Below are 18,975 nucleotides of genomic sequence, written 5' to 3' on the forward strand. Positions count from 1 at the left end.
AAGTCACTGTCATCTCTTCTCTCCCTGAGTACACAAGAGGTGGGGAGCATTGGGTAGTGACACCACGGGAATGTGCCCAAACCCTAAGAAGTGTATGCAGCAGGAGGCGACATCTTGTTCGTGCTACAGCGGGGAGAAAATGAGGACCAAAACTTGTTTATACGCTTCAGTTTTCAGCCAGAATTATAAGCCACTTTGGATGAACAACACGGGGTTATTTCAGCCAGAATCATAAGCCACTTAAATAAAACCATGTTATTTAAAAATGTTTCTTTAAAACTGTCCTTGGAAACTCTCTGTATTCTCTTACAGTAAACAGCCCTAATCTTTAGCAAATTATTCTACATATGAATCTAGATCGTCCCCTCTACATGTTAAGCCTACTTCATTTTGTTCTTAGAAAAATGCAAACTATCTAGTTATCATTGTCTGTATGAAGGTTGTCCATATACTTAAAGAGAGTAAGTTTTATGTAAGTGTTCTTAACTTCAGGCTAAATAATCTCAGACCTTTTAGTTTGTCCTTCCTACATCTGTGTTTTCAACCTTAAAAAGGGGGTTGGTAGTTCTCTACGAAGTGTTAATTTGTGGTTCTACAATTCGTTTGTCCTATCAAATAGAATGAATTTCTCTGTAGATTAGAGCATTATTCACCTTTGAATACTAGAGTGTAACATCACTTGTTTTTTCTCTATCACGTAAGTTTTCCTTTTCTTCCCTTCCATATACTATTTTCTCCTCTTGAGGGTGGCTTCCAATCTGAGCTTGACTTACTGTTCTGGACCCCTACATTCTTGACACCTCTCATTATCTAGGCCCACTATACACCTTGGTTTTGTAAACCAAATGTATTATTGGTGCTTCTTGCTTCTGAAAGGAAATTCTGATAGTAATAATCTAATTGCAGTAGAATCAAATGTGATGAATTAGGTTCATGAAACTCCCCCAGAAGTTACAAGCATCCATCATCTCCGAAAACATTTAACTGCAGGACTTGAGAACGTCCTGCAACATGAAAAGTACCCTGCACAGTACTTTCCCCCTCAGGCCACCATCCACCATGTCTTTGGAGCCCTTGTCCTCAACAGTCCTGAGCTTCCTGCCAGTGTGAGGAAGTACTTACCACATGACACTGTCCCTGTGGCTGAACTTGAACTCTCAACACGAAATTTAGAAATGAACTTTTAAAACACAATACATTCCTAATCTGGGGCTTTCGCGCTCTAATCTGAATTTTTTTTTTTTCCTTTCAACTTTGAGAATTATCCTTGGTTCAACCCTCCCATTTTCTTCTTTTTGGTGTTTCTCCTTAACTGTTAACATTTACAATTGAATAGATGTTGGCTTGTACATGATTTTTAAATTTTGTTTTACTTCCTCACTTAAACTTTTATAATACTGTTATAGAGTTGATCAAGGGAGGCTAAAGCAAGAATAAGCTAATTGAATTTGAATTTGTTTTATTTTGAAGGCCTTAAATTCTCAGTAAAGCCCGTGTTTAAGTCTGGCTCACTTTGAACAGAATAAATATGGATTCAGCATTTTTGTATCCTTTGGATAATTACCTAGTAGTTTTCAATTGCTGGGTTGTGATGAGTCACTGGGTTGTCCCCCTGAATCTAATACTACACTGTATGGTAACTAACTTGAATTTAAATACATAATTTTTTAGAAAAGAGTAAATACGGTATCATATTTTGTTGTTCCATAGCATGACCATGAAAATGTTCCATGTTACCTCCAAAGAAATATCCACTCAAAACTGAAATTGCTTCCAAAACATTAAAAAAAAAAAAAACCCTTTTAATAAGAACAATGATTTATGTTCTGTTTTGTTTGTTTTTTGTTTTTTCATTTTTGAAAAAAACACTAAGTTAATTCTAATCACGGTTACTGGGCCTTAATATGGGAGAGATGATTTTATGTAATAAATGCAGTTATACTCCAATATCACCACATAAAGTCGATGCAATAGACTAGCTATTGTTCCCAGGAAATGTAAACACAGTATGAAATGGTCAATTCACATACCAGAAGTCGAAAGATGAGCTAGATTTTGCCTCTTCATTTTTAATAAAGAGGCAATCTGCTAAGTAAATGAAGAGGAAGCAGGATTTCAGTTTGTGTGTCTGCTGCCTTAAGGCAGCCAACCATTTTCAAACCTGGAATTACCATGCTATGGGAAAGCTGTCTGGTCCTGACTAAAAACCAGCTACTTAGCTGAGTGACCTTGGTCACATCAGTTCACATTTCTGGACCTCAAGTTTTCATCTATAAGTAAGAGAGATGATCTAGTGATCTCTATGCTCCCTTGAGGATACAATTTCTGTAGCTGTATGAGAATATTAGAAGCATCTGTTTATAAACCATTGATACATCATCGATACAATTTGTTCTGATCTATTCATTAATTCCAGTCTCCTGCAGAGGCCTGGAGAAGGTTGGCTAGGTGATTTCCAATTACTCTCTGTCCTTTATATAATATAATAGCAGTTCTTAAAGAAGACTCAATACTCACTCATTTCCGAGATTCAGACAAGCCTCTCCTTCAATTACTGAGGCTCCGTTGCTGCACAATTGCCTTAGGAAGATTAGAACATGCCCTCTAATCTGCTCATTAAAAAGAAAATAACTAATTCACTGGAAACTTTCTTCATAATAATATATCAAGGATCCTACCTGTCATCAACTTGACCTTGTTCTAGAAGACGCTGCCCATCAATAATGATCGAGTGCAAAATCTGCTGACGACTGAACATCTCTGCTTGAAACAACTATTATTTGAAAAATAGAAAAACATACTTTAGAGTTCCCAATTTCAGTGACCAGTTTTCTGGTAACTTTCCAAAAATTCTGGTTTTAGCAAAGCTTTGAAAAATGTTTCCAGTTGAATCAGGATATGTGTAAAATCCTGCAGTATAGAAATAATGCATTAAAAAAAATTTTTTAGTGTTTATTTATTTTTGAGAGAGAGACAGAGTGCAAGTGGGGTACAGGCAAAGAGAGAGAGGGAGACACAGAATCTGAAGCAGGCTCCAGGCTCTGAGCTGTCAGCACAGAGCCTGACGCGGGGCTTGAACTCACAAGCTGCGAGATCGTGACCTGAGCCCAAGTTGGACACTCAACCGACTGAGCCACCCAGGCACCCCGAAATAATATATTTTTAAACAACCAATTAAGATATACTTAAAGTTTCATTTTTGTTTAGTAAAACTAAGTGACTAAAGGTAGAATTATGTTTCACTTCTTTCAAAATCACCTAATAACATTAAGTGTCAACACATAATTAGTATTCTGTGTTTTTTTTTTCAGATAGGGAATAGCTTAAGATCTTTTAGAAAGTTGAAAAGATTTTAAAACCTCACATTTTTTAAGTCACTGTTTTTTTAACTTAATTTGGTTAATAAAATTTTTTCACTAAAAAAATTCAACAGAAAGTTTGTCAAGTTATTTCCACAGTTTTTAAGAGATAGTTTTGTCTCTTATCACAGTTTTATTGAGATAATAATTCACATGCCTTAACAATTCACCTACTTAGAGTCCATAATTTCAGGACTTTAATTATGTTCCCAGAGTTGGGCACACACCACGACAATCAATTTTAGACCATTTTCTTTAGACCATTACCCTGAAAAGAACTCCACACTCAGCAATCACTCCCCATTTCTTCCCAGTCCATGAGCACTAGGTAATCACTAACATTTTCTGTGTCTATGCATTTGCCTACTCTGGATATTTCATGTAAATAGCATCCTGCCTGTCTTTTGTGACTGGCTTCTTTCCACTTAGCATAATGTTTTCAATGTTGACCATGTGAAGTATGTATCATCGCCACATTCCTTTTGATTGCTGAATAGTATTCCATACATTTTACTTATTCATTCATCAGCTGATGGATATTTAAGTTGTTCCCACTTGTGGGTTACTATAAATAACACTGATATGGACGATATTCTTGCACAAGTTTTTCTGGACACATATTTTCATTTCTCTTGGGTATAAAGTTAAGAGTAGAATTATTGAGTCATATGGTAACTCTGTTTAATATTTTCAGGAACTGTCCAACTGTTTTCCAAAGCAGCTTCACCATTTTACATCCCCACCAGTAGCATGAGGATTCCAATTTCTATACACCCTCATCAACACATGCTGTCTTTTTCATCATAGTCATCGTAGTGGATATAAAGTGATAGCTGACTTTAGTTTTGATTCATTTTCTTTTATTCCATTCTAAGTCACCTTGATAAAAATGGACTTAAAAATACCCTCTACATTTTTAAATTCTCTATTTTTAAAATTTAAGGAAAATGCTTTAAAATTAGTTTTATTCTTTTTTTTTGTGAGAGAGAGAGAGAGAGAGAGCAAGAGCACACAAACTGGGGAGATAGGCAGAGGGAGAGAGAGAGAGAGAGAGAGAGAGAGAGAGAGAGAGAGAGAGAGAATCTTAAGCAGGTTCCACACTGAATGTGGAGCTCAATGCAGGGCTTGATCTCACGATTGTGAGATCATGACCTGAGGTGAAATCAAGAGTCCAGTGCTCAACTGACTGAGCCACCCAGATGCCCCTAGTTTCACTCTCTTTTAAGCTCTGCATTAAGCTTTTCTCTGCCCTTAAGTAAATCCTATCTCTCTCTCCATTTGCGTATATTTCATAAGTACATGGGACAATTTAGTTATACCAGGAAACCGAGACTAATAGCAAATTAATTAATTTTCTTTTCGCACACAGTTCTCTCTTCAGTGTTTCTTAAGAAATAATTATAATGAGTCTTGACCAAGAGGTACACTTGGAGATATCTGGTACGGAAATGCTTTTTACAGAACACACAATTTTCATTTATCAAAGACTCGTGATCAAGGCATAATTTCTTAATCAACTAGCCTTGGCAATATTAATGTAGTATGTAACTCAATTCAAAAATTGTCTTTCTGCATTCCTTCCACAGACACCCCTGATCCCTCTCCCCACCCCTCACCCCCCATAAGGAGACTTTTACCACAATTCTGGCAGTATACATCACAGGATATTGACGCCTGACACATTTTTAAAGCCAACTATGGAAGCAAAGTACTGGACCACACTTTTGCAATTAAGATGGGAAAACTCCAAGCTTAAGAGCTATCAACACAAGATACAGTGTTTGAACTCCTCCACATGGCATTGTTATTACCCGAAAACCCACTGGCATAACCTACCTCATGTGCTCTCTGCTGCTCCAAAAGATGCTGATAATTGCCAGAAATCTCTACTGCTAACTTTTGTTCCGTTTGAACCAGGAATTCCATCCATGTTTCACATTTTTCCAAGAAAGTCTGATGTTGTAGCAAAAACGACTGCAACTTACTGACAGACCAAAGGAAAAAGAATATGATTATGTTTTTGTTCTTATATTGATAGCATATAAAACTAGATTAAATGAATATCCTCTGCCTCTACTTCTAAATTGACCACCACAAAGTTTTCACCTCAGGTAGTAAAATTAAAAAAAAAGAAAAGAATAAAAGTTTAAAGTGGTAAGTTTTAAGAATGATAAAATTATGTATGTATCTTTAATAATTCTTATATGAGTTTTCTTTTTAAAATTTTTTTGTTCCAACAATTTTTAGTACCTTAGGCACGGGCAACCATTTCACTGAATCTGCCACTTCCGGTTCAAATTTTGTAAGTATCATTGGAAAGACTCGGAACTTATAAATGTACACAAGCCATGCACTCATTTCTACTGATCTATCAGAGTGGCCAAAACATCTCTTGGTTACTCTACCTGAATCTCTCTGTTGTCTGAGAGGAGATCAGAGACCAGTGCCGGTTCAGATTTTGCATCCTTTTGATTTCTTTATCATTCAGGGGTAGCCTATATCCAAGCTCATTTAGACGGTCTAAATCTGGGGCCATGCTGCTGAATTTTAACATCTGTCCCTGAAAGCAAGATTTAAAAGCCAGTTTAGCACTATGGTAAGAAAAGGCAGAGTTCTTTCACGCTGCACAGTGGACCTCAGATTTCTGGAAGAAGCCAGTCTTTGGGCTCCTATGCGTTTCTAGGCCACTTACTTGTAATCTCCAGAGCTGCAGATAAAAAAGAGCTACATCTCCTAATCAGTTTCCAGTGCTTCTGCTGCAATTGCTTTTACAGCTACTTACTTGGTTTCACTGAACATGTAGGTAGTTTATGTGTATTATTTACTTGGTCTATTTTTACTCATAAGTAATTCTTGGTAACTTATGAAGGATGGAAATTATGCTGATGACTGAAAAGGCTTATTTCTTACCCTGTATATTCCGTGTATCTGTGCTATTCTGCTCCATTATTATCTAACACCAATAATAACATTTTTAATAGCAACAACTATAATAGTAATAGCTACCACTCCTTAAGCACTTATTATAAACGAAGTATTATTATAAGAGCTTTACAGGTAATAACTCATTTGCAAAACAATACCATAAGGTAAGTACCACTACTATTCCGATTTCAGGATGGGAGACAAGATGCTGAGAATCTGTAAGTAAATTGCGCAAGGCCCCCCAGCTAGCAGGTGGCAGGTCTGGGTAACAGGAGCTGTGGACCTCTTGCTAGATGGAACACGATCCCATTCAAGTTTGGAAGCCACCACACATTATTTCACAGCTTCAGTTTTAGGTCCTTGGCCCCAATCCCAAAGTTGGTGAGACTCAGCTGACAATGCCATCTAGGCTTTCAGATCTCAAACATAGGACAAGGCTGTCTTTTCTGTTTTTTGTGTGGGCATCTATAACCCCATCTAGGAAACCAGCTACAGGAGGAAGGAAATGTCAGGACACCTTTGGCTGTGTGTTTTCTCTTTTCATGCTCTGAAATAGGCTCATTACCCTGCAGACAGAATAAATCTTCCCAAGTGTTGAAGCCAAAAGCTTAACAACCAAATGGCAGAATTTCCATGGACAGATATCACATGAACAAAACTCACATGCCATGGTCCTTCTCATGGGGCTTACAGACTGTAAGATACTCTTTCAATAATAGAGTCACAATACTATTCCACAACAGTAGTCACCTGATCACATGAACATAATTAACTGGTATGAAAAAAAATTTAAGAAAAAAAAATAGTGTACTTTGGAAGTGTGTCCCTGGGGACCCTGACCATGAACAAAAGAAAAACTTTCTTAAGAGAGTGACATTGAACAAAATGACCGAAAGTTAATTCCTTTTGGTGGGAAGGGAGTTGGTGGGGCAAAAAAAGGAATTCCAGAAAGGGGAACATAGTGTGTTTCCACAGAAGCACTGTGATGGATGCTGAGATGGATGAGGCCCTAAAGAAGGTGCAAGCCAGGTACCCTGGGCCTGATAATCCACACCGGTCTTTACCCTGGGAGAGCAGTGGGGACCCGCGGAGGGTTTTAAGCAGAGGAAAAAGACAATGAACTTGGCATGTCTATGGTATTATTTTATTTACTGACTGTTTAAAATAGTTCATAATTAGGTAAAACCTTTTAGAAGAAGATCATTCTGGCCGCTGTGGGCTGGAGGGGGAGGAGTGGCTGCAAGGAGAGTCACGGAGGCTGTTGCCAGGATCCGAGAGACAGGGGGCTTGTGTAGGAGAGGAAGGTAGAGACGGGGATGGAGGTTCCATGGGCTATGAAGGAGGAGGTTGCCCACTGGGCATGGGAAGAGGTGAGAAGCAGCACTGAGTTGGGGTCCTGGGGCTGCTCCTGGCCAGGCTCCCACCGCAGTCTGTGAAATCAGTGCGTGCTCACTCCAGGAAAACAGAGCTGGCAAGGGTTTCTTTGGAAGCTCAAAATAAAAAGTAGGCCTATCTTAGGAGTTGTGAGTATTCCTTAAGATTTTGGGGACAAAAGATAGAAGATCTGGGGCTAGGATTTGAAAGCACTTACCTTAAGTTCTTCCATCCTTTGCTGGATGGTCGAGAGGTCAGAAGAGTGGCCAGGGTCCTGCCCTTGCAATATTTCTTCCGCTTCTACTATCCAGGCCTCCAAAGCTTCTAAACTCTTGGTAAAGGTTTCATAGTCAAGAACTCCAGCCTTTTTTTCCCACAAAAGAAAATTGATATTTAGAAATCTAGTTAAAGGGTAAGTGGGCATTGAAATTACTTTTCATATCGTTGTGTCAAAGTGCCACCCTCAAGATGCCTTTCCTAAAGAAACAAGGCTATATGATTTAAACTTTCTTCTCTTTATTAACGTAATTTTTTGAAAACAGAATTATTCCTATGTACCATTTATGAATGAACTAAAGTTATTTGTAAAATATACTTCCAAACAGAAATATATTCTGATTCTTGGCAAAAACTTGCTATATAAACATGAATGTCAATATTAAAGCCACTTAGTGTTTTTTAGTTGAACACATTTTACTCAGTGCTCTAGAAGGAGGCATTGGTTCAGGGGCAAAATTACACTGGAAAGGACAGTGCAAGATGCCCACCTTCCCTTGTCCCCACTGGAACTTCCAAGTTTGTCTACTTTTTAATTCTTTGCTCTTGAAAGAGGCAAGGTCTCAACGATGGAAAAATTTTCTTTTCCTGTGTTGAGGCTCAGATGTTATAGAACGCCCGATTTATAACACACCTGTAACATGGTCTGCTGCTTGCAGAGAGCCTGTTCTAGGGCACATAAGCGTTGACTCAAGGACAGCTGATCGGATTGAATGGTTGATGCTGCTGAAGCATCCACTTGTTGCTTGAGCTGCTCTCCCAGCTCACGGAGAACAAAAAGGGAATCCTTCACTGTCCCCAGGCCTTTGAGGAGATCCTATAGACGATGAAAATATGCCATTATGCAACAACATGCTAAGGGTACTCCTTAAACTGATAATCAGCAAAGGTCCACACGTCTAGAGGCACTCAGTTCTTACTTTGTCGATTTATTACACTAAATCACCTTCATCTGCAGAAAAATGATCAAGCATTAAATCTGATGTTTAAAACCAGATGGGTGCTAACATTTTTAGAGATAAATGTGCTATTCTTATAATAAAAATCACATAGGTTCATTGTAGGACATCAGGGGAACTGCAGAGAAACATACATAAACAAGAAGAAACACGACTACAAGTAGAGCCAATAATGAAACATTTGGGCAGTTTTTCCTATCTTTTCCTGTAGTTGATATCAAATCAACAACACAGTGCTACACTGGGTGTTGTGTGGAAACCAATTTGACAATAAATTTCACATTAAAAAAATAATAAAAAAATAAAGTTAAAAAAAACACAGTGCTACATTTTGCCTTTTTCTACTTAATATTATACACACAAGGGATGAGTTTGTGTTGTGTGGAAACCAATTTGACAATAAATTTCATGTTAAAAAAATAATAAAAAAATAAAGTTAAAAAAAACACAGTGCTACATTTTGCCTTTTTCTACTTAATATTATACACACAAGGGATGAGTTTGTGTTGTGTGGAAACCAATTTGACAATAAATTTCATGTTAAAAAAAATTAAAAAAAGAAAGTTAAAAAAACCCACAGTGCTACATTTTGCCTTTTTCTAATTAATATTATACACACAAGGGATGAGTTTGTCAACAGCATCTTCTGTATGCGTGGTCGCATTATAGTGGTTACAATGGGCCCTCCTGTTTTAGTGGGGCATAGAACCCCAGCAATGGCTCTGGTGAGCAGAGTCAAGCAGTATAAAAAGAAGACTGTATCTTCATTCTTTGCCATAGTTTCTCTTGCCTCCATTTCTTTGTGGGACACTCATATGCTCAAAATTTAAGCCGATGGAAATTCCCTGTTTCTAGTTTCCTTCTACCACTAAGAGATGACAAATGACTGGTTTTTGACCCACCAGACACAGTGGAAAGAGCAAAGCTTGCTATGCCTATACACGGACTCTTGTGAAAGGGAGGGAAGAAAAGAGCGGGGGGGCACCTCTGACTTTGACATAGATTTTTAACAAATTCAGAGAAATAGTTTGGAGCATTGCCCTCTAAAACAGGTATGTGTATATCAACTCAGGAGGACTGAAACTTTAAAATGACATATCTTGGGGCACCTGAATGGCTCAGTCTGTTAAGCAGCTGGCTTCGGCTCAGGTCATGATCTCATGGCTCGAAGGCTTGTGAGTTCGAGCCCCGCGTCGGGCTCTGTGCTGACAGCTCAGAGCCTGGAGCCTGCTTCAGATTCTGTATCTCCTTCTCTCTCTCTCTGCCCCTCCCCTGCTTGTGCTCTCTGTCTCTCTCTCTCTCTCAAAAATAAACATTAAAAAACTTTTTTAAAAAATCACGAATCTTATAAAGATAAAATGTGGAAGTCAGGGAGAAAAGCATTACATTACCTTTACTGTAAATATTAAACTTTGGCTCTAAGGTAATTTATTCAGTATTTATGTGAAGGTATTAGGATAGGTTGAAATTTTATTTATGTGCTTTTTACAACTTGCCTAATTCTAATACATTGATTTGGGAAAGTTTACAAGAAGGTTTTTGAAACAAGTTCATTAAAATAAAGACAAATAAGGACGAAGAGTAAGAAGCATGGAATGAGTGAAACAAGAGAACTGTTCCTGAAAACCTAAAGTAGGTTATTGGCAACTTCAGTAAAAAAGAGAAATACTTTATTAAAAAGAAGTATTCCAGTAAGTCAGGAGAGAAAGACTTCTTTCTACTATTAAATTCTGAGAAGAAATAATGATGTTAATGCTTATAATGTTAATAAGATATAGATAATACTTTTCACAGATTTTTAAAAGATACAACATTATTCCCCATGTGGTCATTTCTCAAATTGATCAAATCTGTAAAAACAGCCCAAATCTTCACATGGATGGGATGCCATTAGGAAAAAATGGGAAAACAACTCCTCTCTAAACACGAAACAGTGGGAGGGGCCTCTTAAATCTGATACACGTGCAACTGTGTTCTGAAAACCTAGGAGCCTCGCTGATACTTACAAACAATTTTTGGATAGCTGTCCCACATACTGAGACGTACCAAAAGCTTACCCACAATCAGCCCGAGCCCTGCTAAACTCGAGATGTCTAAGACCCGCGTGGTGGGAAAGCGCCAGCGTTCCTAAACATACGTTGCAATCCTGAATCCACGTCGTGGCTTCGTCATCGGCAATGTCCTTGTTAGTGGCTGCCTTCAGGAGCTCACTGGCTCCATCCTCCTGCTGCTGAACCGTAGAAGCACACTGTTTGGAGTAGTCCTTGTATCTTTGCCAAAGTTGAAGGAGTGCCTTGCTGGAGCACAGCTGCTTAGCAATCTCTTCCAGCAAGTTATTCCATCTGGAAACAACAGCCAACACTCATGGGCAGATTAACACCTCTCAACAAATGCCGTTATTTACTATATTATTTTTCATGACCCTGCTTCACGTGAATATGGAAATAATGCAGGGATGTCTCGTCTCAATCTGACATAATTTTATCATGTAATATGGCTCACTCATATTTCAGGGGTAGATAGTAGGAATGAGGTCAATCTTGGGATATATAGCAGCTCTCATTTCTTTCGAAGCCTCTTCACTGCATTTTCTTACCTTAAATTCATTTGTGAAAATCAAAACATGAATAGAGTCTTTAAAGCTCAATTTCAAAATGCCAGCAAGTTTTAGCTGTATCATTATTTATAATAAGGCTGTAATGTAAAATAATGCATAACAGTGTAAAATTAGCATGTTCCATACCTCATATTGACATCTTTTAATGTGGTGGTAAGAGTTTCTGTCACAGGTGGGTGACATTCTTTTAACAGTTGGTTGGTGATGGAACCAAAATTCTGTAAGTTCTTTTCCTGTTTTTCCAGATCATCTTGAAGATTCTTCCCAAGGGGGGGAAAAAAAAAGTGCCACAGATGACGTGACAGGATGCAAATTCTAATAATCGAGTTTAAAAGTAATTTAGAGCTGTTTTCATAAATGTGTACATAAACATACATAAACCATGACTTTGTTCCAATGCTTTATAAGTTTTCATTAGATAATCATTTCTTCTTTTAATGATTTTGCTCTTACGGGTGTAAGAAGGGATTCCTAGCAACTAAACCTTCTTACAGTGGCATCTGGAATTCTGCTGGAAAAGCTCGCATGAGTGTCCCTGTCCGTCAACTGGTAGGAAGCCATGCCATCTGTCACACTGGTTCTCTTTGCTGTTCAAAGTCAAAACCCACGTCTCCCTTGTATTACATACCTACAGGTGTTCTACCAGAAACTCCCAATAATTAGACCTTAAGAAGTCATGATGTTTCTGGGTACCATTTATAAGTTCTATATCTGGGTGTTCTTCCTTGCGAGGAATATTTACTAGGCAGATTATAGACTTGGCACAGTCTTCTACCAAGGACCAGTGAAGCATCTTGAAGGAAGACGTTCCCCTGGAAATATTACTGAGGTGACAGACTCAGTTCTTAGTAAAACTCTCTAGGTGCAGTAGGCTACACTAAAAAGTACTTCTAATTGCCACAAAGCTAGAAAATATGTTTTCAAACTTACTATTCTCAAAGCACGTTTTAATGATTCTCAGTATCTGCAACAACTATTTAAGGTTTACCGAAATTATATATGTATGTTTTATCCTCCCTCCCTCTTATCCCATCCACAAGAAAAAGGATTCCCTTCAGAGAGTCGGCGTATGAGGTCAGCAGCATATGAACTTTCATTGCCAAGCAGGGAAACGAACTAATGTAAGGAGGGTACATGCTGGGCTCCTGCTGGCATCTCCTCCCCGGAGGGCCTGTCCTGCCCATCCCGTAGTCTGCAGGAGTTAGCCAGGGAGAAAGAGTGGCCACAGGTGAGAGTGCCCCCGGTCAATGCCCAGTGCACAGGGGAGTAAGAGTGATAGCTGATTTGAAGGCAGTGGCCTGAGGTAAGAGAGAGTGCTCTGTAGGGTCAAACAGCAGCGATGTCATTCTATATGAGTACAGTGATGACAGGCACACAGGAAACCAAGCAGTAAGTGCTAGAAAAAGAGGCTTACGTGTACACATCAGACAGACCACTGACACTATGCTGAACGAAAGGAAAACAACTTAATAGTTTACAAATTTACCACTTTGCTATCTTTCTCTTTGTTTTCTTTTTAATCCCTTAGAGTATGTTGGGAGAAGCAGGATAAAGAGAGAAAGGGAAGACACAAGGCAGCGACAATGGGTCAGGGAGGCTGGCTTGAAGGTAAAATCATTCTATAAAATATATTCACATGGGTATTTATGTAATAGAATTTTTTAAATCATACGGTTATATACCAACTAATCCAGAAATGTGTTATCCACAGGCAAGTTTAATTAAGTTGAAAATAAAGCGGGTTAAGATAATTTTAAATATTTAAAAATAATTAAATGTAAACAATATATAGCAATATCCCAGGATGATGTTCACATTTGCTTTTTTTGATTTTATCAAACTAAAGAGAATATTAAAGATGGGTTAAATTCATTCCTTACCTGAAGATTGTCTACCTGAACTTGTACAGCTTCTAAAGAACCAGTCAGCAGGCGGAAGCGGGAAAGAGAATATCTGGCCTCCATGAGGTAACTGTTTATCTCATCAAAGGCCTCCTTGTGATTGTTCCATTGGTCAAACACGGACTTCAACAGTATCTTGAACTGCCCAACCTATTGAAAGAGACAGAAACTTCTTATAATTGCATAATATTCAAAATGATGGAGGGGCGCCTGGGTGGCTCAGTCGGTTAAGGGTCTGACTTCAGCTCAGGTCACGATCTCACAGTCTGCGAGTTCGAGCCCCACATCGGACTCTGTGCTGACAGCTCGGAGCCTGGAGCCTGCTTTGGATTCGGTGTCTCCCTCTCTCTCTGCCCCTCCTAGCTTGTGCTCTGTATGTCTCTGTCTCTCAAAAATAAATAAACAACAACAAAAAAAATGATAGAATAGATATTGAATTGATGGAAGCAACATTAGTATCTAAGAACTTCATCAGGGTTTCAGGCATTATAAGTAAACTAGAAAAAAAAGATTTGAAAATATGTAGCAATATTGAAATTTATGTCTTTCATACTTTTGACTACTCAGTCTAAATTTAAATGCTTAAAAAGGTAATATAGGACCTTTGTATGTAATACACATAATATACATTCTATATATCTATATAATATAAAAGTGATAAAAGGTCAATATATTTAATACCACAGTTTAGGAAATATATTAAATGAGTGTTTTAAATGTATGAACTCATTCAATCCTTATAATAACCTTATGAGGTGGCTGTAATTATTATCTCCATCTTATAGATAAAAAACCTGAGACACCTCAGGTTATGAAAATCACCTGAGATCATACTATCAGAATATGAGAGTTCTAGATTTGAATCTACGCAGTCTGGTCCCAAGAAATGAAATAAAAAATATCTATTTATCCCCTTCCTTCCTTCCTTCCTTCCTTCCTTCTTTCCTTCCTTCCTTCCTTCCTTCCTTCCTTCCTTCCTTCCCTCCCTCCCTTCCTCCCTCCCTCCTTCCCTCCTTCCTTCCATCACACGTATGCATGCTCTCTTCTCTCTCTCTCTCTCTCTCTCACACACACACACACATGCACACAAACCCTCAAATTCCTATCTTAAGACAAAACATCTAAGAACATTCTTTCCCTAGACTTATCTGCAATAGAAAATGTAAGTTCTTAGTTTGATCTGTATCATTTATAAAGATATCTACTTTGGACTTCCTGGATGTCACCCTTAATCCTCTAAATGTAATGTTTTGAATAAGGAGTAAGTATGGCCATAATTAAGAAAAGAGATCATATAAATTAATTTGTCCCTGCTTTCTCCGATTTTGTTCTTAGCATAAAAGAAAAATGCTGAAACCAACCAAACTATCGAATAGGCCAAAGGGTTACAAAAGTGCTGCCTCACAAATGGTATAAAGCCCAGAGGTACGGACCGGAGAGGGGGCGGACTTCACCCAGAAAGTCAGGGGTGGACATGAAAACAAAGCCAGGAGATTAATCAGAATTTTTAAACAGTCTGTTTAGTTTTTGTATCATTTTTGTTGGTTTTTCATGAAAAGATGTTTCTGTGAAAGAATCACTTAATTGATAGAGTAAATTATTTCCCAGATTTGTAATTGTTTATAAAAATGCATAAAATAAAATAAAATAAAATAAAATAAAATAAAATAAAATAAAATAGATTTAAAACTGGGTTAAAGACAAGGTAAGGACAGACTCGAAGGCTGCACCTGGACAAGTACATAGACTGTAAGGAGCTGTTTGCTGTGCTCCAAGGGTCCCAGTCACCTAACCTGCTTGTGCCTTAGCCCGCATCTCTGCAAAGTATGGATGGTGACTACTCACACAGGTGTGTGCAGAGCAGTATCTGTTGTTACATGTCTTTATTATTGGAGGATTCAGCACTCCATTCGGCATGTATTTATCAAATGTCTTCATAGAGCTTACATTTTAGTGAGAGAAATTTAAACAAGTGGGCTGTATCCTCAGTTAGAAATTGACAAATAATATAGATAAAAGCAAAGCAGAGAAGAGAGTCAGGGAGGGTGAGATAGGGATGTGGAAGCTGTCATTTAAAACAAAGTAGACAGGAAAGCCCTCACTGAGATGATGAACTTGAACAAGAAATTTGAGGAGAGGGAGTAGCCCATGAGGATACTGGGAGAGGGTGTTCCAGATGGAGGGAACAGTCAATGCAGAGTCCCTGGGTGTGGAACGGGCCACTGGAGTTCAAGAGTAAGGAGAGATCAAAAGCAATAGGAACCTGTGGGACAGCAGCAGAGGCCAGGTCAAAGGGACTATGGGAGCCCAGGTCATGGGGCCAAGTTTTGGCCTCATTCTGAACTAGGCAAGAAGCTATTGAGGGGTTCTAAGCAGATGACTAGTGTTATCTGGCTTCCATTTAATAGGACCTCTCTGGCATGGAGGCCATGGAAATAACCAAAGCCAGCAATGATGTTGACTTAGACCGAGGTGCGGGCTACAGAGATGGGGGAGAGGCTGGATTCTAGATCTCTTCTGAAAAGAAGGCTGACAAACTTGCTGAGGGACCAGACATGGGGAATGAGAGAAAGAGAAGAGTGAAGAATGACCACACAGTCTTCTGTCTAAGCAACCGGGCAGAGCCATCAATCACTGAGATGGCAGAAAGCATAGGTTTGTGGGGCAAGAGTTGGGAGTTGGCTTCGGCATGGAAGTTTGAGATGTCTACTGGTCCTGTAAGAGGAGGTGTCTATAAGTTGTATCTCTCTCTCTCTCTCTCTCTGTCTAGAGTTTAGGAAAGAAATCCAGGGTGGGGAGACACATTTGAGAACTGTCTGTACCTAGGTGGTATCTATGGACATGGGAATGGATGAGACTATTAAGAGAGTAATGTTCATGATAATGTCTGTTATAGGAAATATCCAAAGCTAGACTTTTTTTTTTTTTAAGGGAGATTGATAAAGTAGACTTAGTACAAAGAGATAAGGTTGATATTCTGTAACTACTCAGCTACTTCAGGAGAACCAAAACCCATGACACATGTGGACATGAGGTGGCAAACGTGGTCTTAACGTCAGGTCTCTGCAAGCAGTTATTACCATGTGGTCCAAATTTGCCCAGGTTTGCTTGAGCTCCCGCAGCGTGCTCATGACAACACCAGAGACTTCTTCTTTCTTGTTCTGAATCAAAGCAAGTCCATTCTGCTCCATTTTCTCTACTTCTTTTTCTTTTGCTCTAATCAAATCTTCTAGATCCTGAGAGATTAAAAACAGTCACTTTAAATTGTTCTATTACGGAACTCTGCAGTCCACTGAAATTGAGCCATTACAGTCTCATATCCTCGCAATTTTTTATTGATACAAAAAATTTGTCATTTTCACACAGCATTACTTGTTCCTACATTAAATTTTTAAAATAGTCCTTTTATTCCAAGATAAATTAGCATAACTTTTAAAAAGCAAAATTTGATTACCTACTAGATAAAGGCATAGCACCAGGTAAGTTTTTTTAAGGAGTCAGAAGGAAAGAAATATATGTGAAAAATAATAACATGATTTATGTTCTTAAAATCATATATCCTGGTGTTGGAAAAGTTACACAGTCCTAGGCTGACATGCAGTAGAATGGAATCCTGGGCCCAGTCAGTTAAGCCTCCGACTTTGGCTCAGGTCATGATCTCACGGTTATGAGTTCCAGCCCCGCGACGGGCTCTGTGCTGACAGCTCAGAGCCTGGAGCCTGCTTCGAATTCTGTGTCTCCCTTTCTCTTTGACACTCACCCACTTGCACTCTGTCTCTGTCTCTCAAAAATTAATAAACATTGAAAAAAAAAAAGAACTAGATACGTAGGTATGTAGCCATGGAGGTTAAAGTGAAGAAAATTCTAAAATAATATGTATGAAATATATATAATGAATATATGGAATGTCTTTTAAAGCTGTTAAAAACTTGGCTCACATAGGATAGTATTATTATAGTCAACTATTTGGTAATCAGCCATGAGTCAGTACCAATTTATTTATTTTTCTCTCCTTAATTATCATAAAGCTATTTTTTTCTTGATGTAGTAATTAGAAATTCATGCAATTAGTAGCCTGAAGAGATCATTTTCGTTTTTAATATTGTTCTTTCATTTCCACTTCATAATTCTGTCAATATTTTGACAGCTTTGATAATTAACCAGAGAATGAATATAATGATTACTAGGGTTATAGGTCCTCTATGCAGTATAGAAAACACAATTTCACTATTTAAGGATTTCTCTACTTCTTTAAAAGATTGGGGCGCCTGGGTGGCGCAGTCGGTTAAGCGTCCGACTTCAGCCAGGTCACGATCTCACGGTCCGTGAGTTCGAGCCCCGCGTCAGGCTCTGGGCTGATGGCTCGGAGCCTGGAGCCTGTTTCCGATTCTGTGTCTCCCTCTCTCTCTGCCCCTCCCCCGTTCATGCTCTGTCTCTCTCTGTCCCAAAAATAAATAAAAAAACGTTGAAAAAAAAATAAAAAAAGAAAAGATTAACCATAATGTCTCTAATAGGATTCTAAAATCCAACCATTGGAAATAAATTTATCCTTATTTACCCATAGATGTTAACTTTTTTTAGTGAGCAATATTAAATGAATGACCCATTGCTTCAAAACACATCCCTAAAATGCCCTGCACATTTATGTTGGCATAAAAGCAAAATCCAGGAAGGAAACAGGACTGAAATATATATTTTGTGCAAAACGAAAGTGTGTTTTCCTTTCCTTTCAATAATAATTAAAAGATGATTCTGTTTCTGATCACTGATGAAAAAAGCCAAACCTAACATTTTTTTGCTATAATAAATCATTCTTAACTTGAGTTAATTCATAAGTATCATTTTTTATGTTGGTTTAAATGAATAAGTCACCTCTGAAAGAGTGGGAAAGTATTCAAGATGTTCTAAACAAAATAAAGGTTGAATCCAGTCACCGATTTAAGTCTGCTGGCTTGAACATCACACTTTGGTCCAGAGGAACAATTTTCTCAAAAATGACAATAAATTTTTATCAAGGTTTATGGTACTGCCAAATAGAACCTGCCGTTAAGCTGTGGTGATTTATACGTGATGCCCCAAAATAACTGCGTGGGTTACTTTCATTCTGTTCTTTGTTTCAAAAAAAAAAAAAGGACTAAATTCGAAATCACTAATTGGCATTGGTGTGAAGTTCTTTAAACCACATTTCAAGCTTTCCCTCCTGACACTGCCTTGTGTGACCTTCCGGGAGAGACTCCAATCTGGGTCCGGAAAGGAGTAAAACTTGGCCAAACCTCCGCTTCATTTTCTGGTAGTAACATCTCTGTTAAATAAAAGGTACGGTCATGAAAAAAAAGCAAAATGGAAAATGGCAGGCGAAAAGTACATTAATGAGATGAAAAAGAATGAAGAGCTCTCTGCTCCTCCTCTGCCTGTGCTCTGTCTCTGTCTCTCTCAAAAATAAATAAACATTAAAAAAAAATTTTTTAAAGGGGTGCCTGGGTGGCTCAATCAGTTAAGCATCTGACTTCAGCTCAGGTCATGATCTTGCCATTCCCGAGTTCGAGCCCCGCGTCGGGCTCTGT

The 18,975-nt window shown here is 38.4% G+C and overlaps 1 protein-coding gene across 16 annotated transcripts in view; it reads right to left on the reverse strand.

Annotated features, from left to right (window-relative positions):
• SYNE1 (spectrin repeat containing nuclear envelope protein 1) overlaps positions 1–18,975 on the reverse strand; it is a 470,028-nt gene that overhangs the window by 79,971 nt on the left and 371,082 nt on the right. For all 16 annotated transcript variants that reach the window (XM_042987332.1, XM_042987340.1, XM_042987338.1 and 13 more), the window contains 9 exons: positions 16,492–16,647; positions 13,391–13,561; positions 11,637–11,770; positions 11,031–11,235; positions 8,569–8,751; positions 7,876–8,022; positions 5,765–5,919; positions 5,196–5,343; positions 2,679–2,773 (listed from right to left, as the gene is read on the reverse strand). In XM_042987332.1, coding sequence (XP_042843266.1) covers positions 2,679–2,773; positions 5,196–5,343; positions 5,765–5,919; positions 7,876–8,022; positions 8,569–8,751; positions 11,031–11,235; positions 11,637–11,770; positions 13,391–13,561; positions 16,492–16,647 — 1,394 coding nt within the window. The remainder of the gene's footprint in view (positions 1–2,678; positions 2,774–5,195; positions 5,344–5,764; positions 5,920–7,875; positions 8,023–8,568; positions 8,752–11,030; positions 11,236–11,636; positions 11,771–13,390; positions 13,562–16,491; positions 16,648–18,975) is intronic.

This window comes from Panthera tigris, chromosome B2 (assembly GCF_018350195.1).
Source record: "Panthera tigris isolate Pti1 chromosome B2, P.tigris_Pti1_mat1.1, whole genome shotgun sequence".
NCBI classification, from domain to species: domain Eukaryota; kingdom Metazoa; phylum Chordata; class Mammalia; order Carnivora; family Felidae; genus Panthera; species Panthera tigris.